The sequence below is a fragment of the Propithecus coquereli genome, unplaced genomic scaffold (assembly GCF_000956105.1).
Source record: "Propithecus coquereli isolate 6110/MARCELLA unplaced genomic scaffold, Pcoq_1.0 Scaffold27, whole genome shotgun sequence".
Classification (NCBI taxonomy): Eukaryota; Metazoa; Chordata; class Mammalia; order Primates; family Indriidae; genus Propithecus; species Propithecus coquereli.
The window spans coordinates 11,156,617-11,166,576 of NW_012148285.1; the positions used below are offsets into that span (position 1 = coordinate 11,156,617).

A 9,960-nucleotide genomic window follows, 5' to 3' on the forward strand; every position below is an offset into this window, starting at 1 on the left:
TCGCTCTTGCTCAGGCTGGTTTCGAACTCCTGAGCTCAAACAATCCGCCCGCCTCGGCCTCCCAGAGAGCTAGGATTACAGGCGTGAGCCACTGCGCCCAGCCAAAATGACACTGTTTTGTGTGGCATTGGTTGAGCAGCGCTTGTCCCAGGACTGCTGTAGCACATGATATTTTGTGGTCCTAGTTTTTGCTATTTCCTCCTTGGAAAACAGAAGATTCCTACAGGTACCCTGCCTTTTACATCTTTCATGCCCTCACTGCCAGTGCTGGGCACCCACCATCTGCATGAATCCATTGAGTACCTGTCGAGATACCCTCCTGGATACTAGAGCTCAGACCCAATGCCTCAGAACTATTTTTGGATGGACAGACTTTGCCACACTGTGCCTAACACTCTAATAGAGCACCTGCCACCACCGGAACCAGGCCCCCACGGCTCCTAGTGCACTTTGCATACTTCTGAGGGTTTAATACAGACCCTTAACAGGGCACGAACTTCTTACTCTCACCCATCATGGGACCTTATTAAAGTAACTGAGCAAGGGAAATTGGTAGATTCAACAGGTTCAGCATCTGATATCCGACCTACATCCTGCTGATACTTAATAGGATTAAACGCTTAAAACAAACCAGGTGAAAAGGATCCATTAAATTTCCACCTTGCACTGTCAGGTCTCACTCAGCGAATGGTGCTCCAGAAGAAAGCCCAATTCTCTCAAGTTCTTTGATTCAATTAAAAGTTGTCAAGACATCTCTCTTTCCCTTTCTTTTTTAGCAGTGCTGACAAAGAAATACAAAATCTACAATTTTTTTTTAGTTCAAATCTTGTGGCAGTGACAGCTTTACTGTCAATGGAAGAAAAAAAAAGCCTCTATTTTAATTACAGTATTATAAATTCAAAACCCTAAATAACTGATAGAGAGTTTTCACTTAAAATGATGAAAGCTATAAAAGGAGCTAATCTATTAATGCCGTGTATTATTAGGTATTTCAATTTCAATATTTTTAAGATTATGCTAATACAGAAGGAAGAAATGAAAAGCTTGTCCCTGAGAAGTAATAGATAAACTGAAAAAACTTAAATGAGACCAAGATATGAAGGACGGGAATACAAGAGGGAAAAGCCCTGCTCCGCCCCTCCAAACCATGCTCAGCACGATCTCTCACAGTCATGCTGACATTTAATATTTAACATTTGCTGAGCATGTACAACTTGACAGAGGGAACAGGTATCAAATGTGAAGACTAAGGATGCTACGGATTAAAAACTTCCTCAACACTTAGGGAAAGGAGGAGCGGCAAGTGAAGGGAGATGCCCGATTCAAGGAGACACTACATATGTAATCAAGGCTTCAAACAAGACTTGAAGTTTTCTGTTAAAATTAAGCTTCAGCATAATGTATAAAAAGCATATGCAACATTTTTGCTGCTTCTGTGATTTCATTAATATCAATGAGATTCCAAAAACTCCCCACAGTCAGAGCAGGCCAGATGCAAAAAAGGAATTAATGAAAACACGGCGAATTCTTAGCTCGGGGATGAATCGAGTTCCATTGCTTGACTACCACCTTCCTTTGATTTGATTGTTAGTGCTGCTAACCCGGCCACCTGTCACTATGCACGACAAAGGAGACTGATAATCACATCGAGGTCCACGTCTCTCAACATGTAACCCTCAGTAAAAGCACTGGCTTTCTTGTAGGACAGACTCAAGGGCTCCATGACCTTGGGCAAGTCACATAACCCTTTGGACCTCCGTTTCCTTAATTGTAAATGGATAATGATGACTGCCTCACAGCTTTACAGGAATGAACTTCTGTCAAGCACTAAGTGCTATCCTGGACTCTTTAGAAAGCACTCAGCAAGCAGTGGCTACAATTATCACCATGTCATTGCTACCTGAGTAAGCCATGGCTGATGTCCCTCAGCAGCAGGGAATGGCCTTTCACACATGCTGACAGACAGGAAGCCCTGTCTGGCCTCCTGCTCTGGCACTGTGTAGAATCTGTGCACCAAGGGCTGAATTAGGCCATGGACCCCCAATGGCATGTCTGTGGGGTTAGAGAGGACATGGGATCGGGCTCAGGCAGGCCTGGGTTTACCTTTCAGCTTGCTTCTTACCAGCCACGTGGACCTGCACACTTTCTCAACCTCAGAGCCAGGCATCTGCTTCACTAAAATAAGGACAAGTCCCTACCTCAGGGCTATTTGGAAACTAAATGAAATAAGGAGAGGACAGGTTCCTACTACAGCGTCTAGCATGTAGTAGGCTCTCAACATGAGTTAACTTCCTGTTTCCTTTGCTTCTTATATAATTCCACTTATGAGAAAAATCCAGGTTGCCTGGGGGTTTTGCTAGGAACGGTGAAAACTCCGCTACTGAAAATTATATGTAGGAGTAGGCCTCTGTGCAAATTTAAATGCACATTTTAAATACTGAGGCTACTTTAACACATCAGGAAACTCTCTAAACCATGGAGGAGAGAGAAGATTACCAAAATAGACTAACCATCTTTAACAAGGAGACTCCCCCCAGCCACCCCACGCCTTATGCTACCCAAGCCAGGGCTTTTTAGGATTCCTCAAATTAAATTAAATTGATCCTAAAAATATCTGATCTGGTGGAAGACGACAAGGGCTTTGCCACCAAGTGACGTCTTCCTGTAATTTCTCCCCCAAAATAGAAGTTTCTAGAGCACTTAAAGAGTACACAACCCCAGAACTTCAGTATGATCCAATACAAACCTGCTGGAGAAAGGTCTTTCTTCATTCTTTTTAATTTCTTGGCCTTTTTCCTTCCTTCTGAGAGGGATTCTGCACAGGAATCTGTCTGCTCAAGCTCCGTGTCAGAAATCTCCCCTGATATTCTGTCCTCCAGGCCAGCTTCTTCTTGAGTCGGACTCAAATTTCTCTTTTCTCCTGCACTGGTGGCTGTAAAACTGAAATGCAAAGTGGAACAACATGAAAGGTGTTGAGAGTAACAGGAAGACTAGTCTATAAAAATATTTTAATGCTCTTGATTCTATTAACACTTGACTAGCAATCATCAACACGGGCAGCTGCTGCCTGTGTGTAAAAATTAAAGACCTTCTTATGAACTGAAGTCTGAAAGCTTACCTATGACAAGCTTATTCAGAAGAAAGTTCTAAATTATGCTTGTATACAGATATACACAAATATAAACTGTTCTTAGTGCTTAACAACAAATTTGTAAAGAAAATTCCTGGTCTCTATTTTGATAAAGCTATTGTAAGAGAATAGCAGAACACAGTAGGAGAGCTACTATAACAAATAATAGTTTTGATTACATTAAATCAAAAGGTGGCATTAGTGCCTTCATGACTGCCTAATGGATAACAGCAGCCTGCAGAATTCTTGAATCAGCTGGCTATCACACTGCTCCAAACTTGAATATAGTTATAGAGCCACGGTCCCTAACCTGTTTGGCACCAGGGACTGGTTTCATGGAAGACAATCTTTCCATGGATGGGGGCGGTGGTTGGTTTCAGGATGATTCAAGTACATTACAGTTATTGTGCAGTCAAACCTCTTCGCTAATGATAATCTGTATTTGCAGCCACTCCCCAGGGCTAGTATCACCGCCTCAGCTCCACCTCAGATCATCAGGCATTAGATTCTCATAAGGAGCTGCAACCTAGATCCCTCGCATGCGCAGTTTACAGTGGGGTTCGTGCTCCTATGAGAATCTAATGCCGCTGCTGATCTGACAGGAGGTGGAGCTTATTCGGTGATGCGAGTGATGGGGGGCAGCTGTAAATACAGATGAAGCTTTGCTCGCCTGGTTCCTAACAGGCCACTGACCACTACAGGTCCACAGCCTGGGGATTGGGGGCTGCAGTCATAGAGTATACCCACCTTCATGTAATTCTCTTCTTCTCCAAAAATGGGACTTGCTAAAAATTTATAATTAAACCTAGTTTCATTTTTAAAGCTTTATAGGATTTGGTATGCTGAATTAAATCACATTGTGTGTCCTGATTTTTCCTCGAGAAAATAGGTTCCTTGAAATATAGCTGGATAAAAAAAGAGTCCATATAGCCAGTGAGTCCTTTCTCCTCTAAATGGGTCTTACAGATTTTTCATAATAGCCCCCAAGTTATGAAAAGCATAAAAACATTCAAGGCATTCCATTTAAGGGAGCCATTCAGGCACAGAGAGGGGGGCGGAGTGAGGGAGAGAGAGAGAGAGAGAACAGACTCCTATCAGCCTACCCTAGGAAGTGAATACTTAAAAATGTTCCATATAAAAACTCTGGCTGCCCAAATATTCAAGTTCCTGCACATTACTCCTCCCCTCACAGCTTTTCTGAATCCAAGAATTGCACTTGCCAGTGCACTCACGTGAATAAGGAGAATAAACTGCTTTCCTGGTGGTTCTCCTAAGGCTGTGGTCCCCGATCCCCAGGCCGCTCATCACCGTCTGAACTGCCCCCACCCCAAGTCCGTGGAAAAACTGTCTTCCACGAAACCGGTCCCTGGTGCCAAAAAGGTTTGGGGATTTTCTAAGGCAAAGGAAGCAGAAGAGAGATTGGAGCACTCTTCCTCTTAAGACTGGCTGCTGGCCTTCCATTTGTCCTCGTAGTCACATCTACTATAGAGCTTTCTGAAACATCTCTGCTTATTGAGGAGCTGTGAGGCAAAGGGAGGATACCAAGGGTAATATTTTGGTGGGACTGTTAAAAATTCATGCTAAAGTTTACTGTTTCAAAACTGATAATACCTTTAAGAAGTTTTGTTTTTTTTTTTTGAGACAGGGTCTTGTTTTGACTCCCAGGCTAGAGCACAGTGGCGTCATCATAGCTCACTGCAACCTAAACTCCTGGGCTCAAGCGATCCTCCTGCCTCAGCCTCTGAAGTAGCTGGGACGACAGGCATGTGCCACCACACCAGGCTAATTTTTCTATTTTTTTTTTTGGTAGAGATGAGGTTTTTGAGACAGAGTCTCACTCTGTCACCCTGGGTAGAGTGCAGTCGCATGATCGTAGCTCACTGCAACCTCCGGCTCCTGGGTTCAAGTGATCCTCTTGCTTCAGCCTCCTGAGTAGCTGGGACTATTGGGTTTTGGCCTTGTTGCCGGGTTATTTTTTTTCTGTTTTTAGTAGAGATGGGGTCTTGCTCTTGCTCACGCTGATCTTAAACTCCTGGCTTCAAGCCATCCTCCTGCCTCGGCCTCATAAAGTGCTGGGATTATAGGCGTGAGCCATCACACCTGGTCTTGACACATTAACTGCCATGTGAGTTGTATTTAACTCATGCTAGTTTTGATCTCAGGGCCTCATGAAGTATATGTAACTCACATGTCTCTTCACCTTGGGGGCCATGAGAACTATTTTTCAAGTTGCATATAACTCATGCACAGAAAACAATAAAAAATAACAAATTTTTCATTAAATTAGAAAGGATCGTTTTGTGTTTGAAGTTTTTATTCTATTTTCGTAATGAAACACTGTGGCCTCGAGGAAAAAATATTTTTTCTAGTGGGACAGTCAATGTGTTAAAAGAACGTTTTTTAAAGACTAGAAAAGGTTTGGCTGATTTCAGAAAGTTTAGAAAATTCAAAGTAAGAAAATGATAGGGACCCATTCTTCCATCACGAAAGGGGAAGAAGCCTAAAAACTCCTCTGTACTGCAACCTCTGGAATCGGGTAGCCTCTGAGACATAACTGTTTAATGAAAACAGCTGGAACTATGGGTGTTAAAAATACTTTGTGAAATACAAAGTCCAGAAATAGCCCCAACTGCATACAGACATCTAGTGTATGATAAAGGTGGAATCTCAAATTATTGGGGCGAAGATGAACTTTTAAAAAATGGTGCTGGGAGAAGTAGAAAAGGATAAAATTAAGCCCATTCCTCATACCATTCAAAAGAATAAATGTCCAGTGGATCAGATATCCAGATGTAAAAAAAAGTAACTTTACAAGTACTAAAAAGAAACTTGGGTGAATTCCAACAAAACCTAGGTGTAGAAAAATGTTTTCTTCCTATGACTCATAACCCAGGCACAATAAGGAATTTATAAATTTACTTTCTAAATGTAAAAATCTTAAACACATGAAAAGATGTTCAATTCAATTCATAACACACAATACTGAAATATCATTTTTCACGCACTAGATTTTTAGATTGGCAAAAATAGCAGAAGCTCAGTGACATACTCCATTAGTAAAATGGGGAAAGGGCCCGTGCTCACATTGCTGGTGGGAAGGCAAAATGGCACGACTTACTCTAATGAGGGGAGTGTGGCAGTGGCTAACAAACTACATGGGCATTTACCCTTTGAGCCAGCAATCCCACTTCTAGGAATTTAGAAAATACACTTCCAACTATACAAAAATGCATACGTACAATTTATTCATTATGCAAAATACCGCAAAGTTCCTCAATGTCTAAGCATAGAAAATTGGTTGAATACACTGCTGCACATACAATCAATAAAGTACCAAGTAGTTAAAAAAGGAATGAAGATCTCAATGCACTGAGAATGACTATGGAATGATTTCCAGTAAAAAATGTACAAAAAACAAATGCAAAATACCAACTTGTGAACCCGTTATTCCCAATCTTGAGTGGGGTGTGGGAGAGAACTGCAAACAAATCCTGAACTCTTTAGTAGTTTTGTTTCTGTAGTAGAACGAGTAAAGCAATTCTGAAAACACTTAGATGTGTCACAGTACTAAGCAAATCAGTAAATGTGTTGATGCTGTTGGAAGACAGACACACAAATATTAGAATAAGGAAAGGGAAGGTAGAACCCTGTAGGGATGGATTGGAATTGGAGATACGGGTTTGCATTTGTGATTTCTAAAATAAGTATGTGCGTATGTGTTCACATTTATGCATACACACATATGTGTGCATGTACACATGCTTATGTGTAAGTGTGTCTATCCATGCTCGTATTTCCTAGCTTTGTTCACTGAAAGGAACTAGAAGCAAAGATGCCCCAGTAGCAATGAGCACATCTAGCACCCAGATCTTAGTTTCTATTACCATACCTCACTAAAAGCAACCAGGTTTCCTCAAAGAAGTGGCTGATTCCAGGATCAAGAGAAGCTACAAAATGAGCCTGAAATATCCGGCAACACCAGAAAGTAACAACCTGCTCAAGAAACGGTACAGGGACATAGGAACTAGCTCGAAAGGGCTCCCACTGGTCAAATCTGGGACAATGTGAACACCAAAATAATTAAGGGGCAGTAATAAATTCTAAACCATTGAAAAAAATTGGAATCCGTGAGTCTACATCAATATATAATGCAAGGGGAGGGGTGAAAGATGGAGGGGGAGATGGGGAGGGGAAGGGAAGCGAAAACTTCTAAGGCTCTCCACCTACAAACCTAAATTTAAACTGCTTGGCACAGCATCCAGGATCCTCTATCATCTGGGTCCCAATCTGCTTTTCTAGCCTTATCTCTCAGTAGGTAGTCAAGCTGCACAGACTACATAGGTTTACCTTAATGAATTCCACCACATGCACTCACCATATGTCCATCACCCTCATCAGAGAGCTCATCAGTCCAAGTACATCCTGTGCTTCCCATTTCAATGTTACTGGTCAGGCTAAGACCCTGCTGCCCATCTCTTCCTGCTCAAACACCACCATCCTCTCAGAAGGTTCCCAGTCCCTGTTTAGAGTTCTTTCCCTTCCATGCTTCCTGTAACACTCTGCTTATCTGTTTCAAGGGGCCTTTAAGTTATTCATCCATATTATTTACAATAAACAAAAACTGGGAACAGTACAAGTATCCACCAACAGGAGAATGGATAAACAAACTGGGCTATATTCATACCATGCTGTAACAAAACAACCAGGGAATTACTGATACATCCAACAACACAGATGAATCTCAAAACCATTCTGCTAAGTGAATGAAGCCTTCATAGAAGAGTATTTCTTAAATCCATTTAGAAAAGGCTAAACTAACTAAAGAGAAAAAAAATTCAGAAGAATGGTGAGGGTGGGAGGGATTGACTGGTGGAACACGAGGGAACTTTCTGGGGTGACATTAATACTCTGTATCTTCACAGGAGTATGCTTTTGTCAAAACTCATACCTCAACATTAGGTGGCTGGTCCACAGACATGGGGATTGACTGCTTTAATTTTCATGTTATCGCAAACAATGATTTTGTAGGTCCTTGCCAGAATACATTGTTTTTATCTGCATTTATTATTATTTATTATGGTATTTTTGCCCAGTAAGACCCATGCATCTGTAATATTCCTCCCCACAAACATATGATTGTCTACTACACAACAGGGAGGGACTATGCCAGATGTGCTTCTGGAAGGTTCTTGCTTTATATAACTTTTAAGCTTACAAAGCATTTTCAAAAACATTTTCTGAATTAATTTACAACATATTTCTTAGTTTCTACTCTGTAGTTTCTGCTCTCAAATAAGAATCCTTTGCTTCCTATGAGGGGCTATTAGTTGGTTATTGGGCATCCTGCCTGAGAAAGCCCTCAGGACATGTACGTAATTAGTACATTTCAAGTGTTTGCATGTGTATTAATATGTGTATGTGATACCCACAATAACAAAATTTTGTCAACTACCATCCTCTAATAAAAATAAAAGCTGTGACTGTATCCTGCATAACTTAACTAAAGCAGTTTTGGATTAAAAAAACTGTTTTTAGGCTACTCTCTGTTGCTCTGAAATAGAGCCGCTTCTCTGCCTATGGAGCAAATCTTCCTTCTGTTTCTTTGTTATTTCAATAAATACTTGCTTTTGCTTTACTCTGTCAAAAAACAAAAACAAAACAAAAAAACCCACCAGTTTTTGTTACACATTGAAAACCAGATATATATAATACCACCTTTATGAATATGATTCTTTATACATTTTGAAGGTACTGTTGTATATCTATATGTGTGTAGGCATTCTTAATACATACATGTTAAGGTATTCTTTTATATACTGATTTTAAATGTCCAAAGTTAAAATCAGAGTCAGGCCAAACAACCTCCCATTAGTATGAGCTCATTTTGCATGCAGATTTATAATGTACAAAGCAAGCTAGTTTATCATGCATATGAAGTGCACATTTAAATCCACTGCAGGAAGTGATTAATTAAAAAATAAAATGTTACAGACACAACTTGGTATGTCAAAATTCAACATTGAACTTTGATTAGTATTTTGCTACAAGTTAAGTTACTGTCAGCTACCAAATTCTGCAAGGGTGAACATCTCCATTAACTTCTTCCTTTTAGTAGAAAAAAAGGTTTGCTCATAGAAAGGTCATATTTACAAACTCCTACAAATACCTTTTTTCATAAAATAACAACAAAAAGATTTGGCTGCCACATGAAATTTTTCTCTTTATTTTAAATTAGGGTAGTATTTGCACGCAACGACATTTCCTCATTTTAAGCGTACAGTTTGGTTAACTTTGGGAATTGTATTAATATATACCTATGTCACCATTATGACAATTAAGATACAGACAATTCCCTTTCCCTAAGAAGATTCCTTGTGCCACTTTGCACTCAATCCACGTGCCAGCCTTTTCTAGAAGTTCATATGAATGGAATCACGCAATATTTAGTCTTTTGTGTTTGACCCTTCTCACTTAGCATAACACTGTAAGAGCCAGCCATACTGCTGGAAGTATTAGTACTCCATCCTTTTTATTGCTGAGTAGTATTATTTCATAGTATAGCTATATTCCAATTTGTTTATTCATTTACCAGTTGATGGACATTTGGGCTGCTTCCAATTTGTTGTTATAAATAATGCTGCTATGAAAATTTGTGTAAAAGCTTTTCTGTGAATGTAAATCTTTATTTCTTTAAGATAAATACACAGAAGAAGGATTTCTGGATGATATATAAATAAACATTTATGATGTACATTTAGCTTTATAGGAAATTGCCAACCTATTAACCACTTGTGTATCTTCTTTGAAGTACCTGTTGAAATATTTTATCC

The 9,960-nt window shown here is 40.1% G+C and overlaps 1 protein-coding gene across 1 annotated transcript in view; it reads right to left on the reverse strand.

Annotated features, from left to right (window-relative positions):
- The window catches only part of PARN (poly(A)-specific ribonuclease), a 146,961-nt gene that overhangs the window by 8,059 nt on the left and 128,942 nt on the right, over positions 1–9,960 (reverse strand). Inside the window, exon 23 of the mRNA XM_012647546.1 lies at positions 2,747–2,940. Coding sequence (XP_012503000.1) covers positions 2,747–2,940 — 194 coding nt within the window. The remainder of the gene's footprint in view (positions 1–2,746; positions 2,941–9,960) is intronic.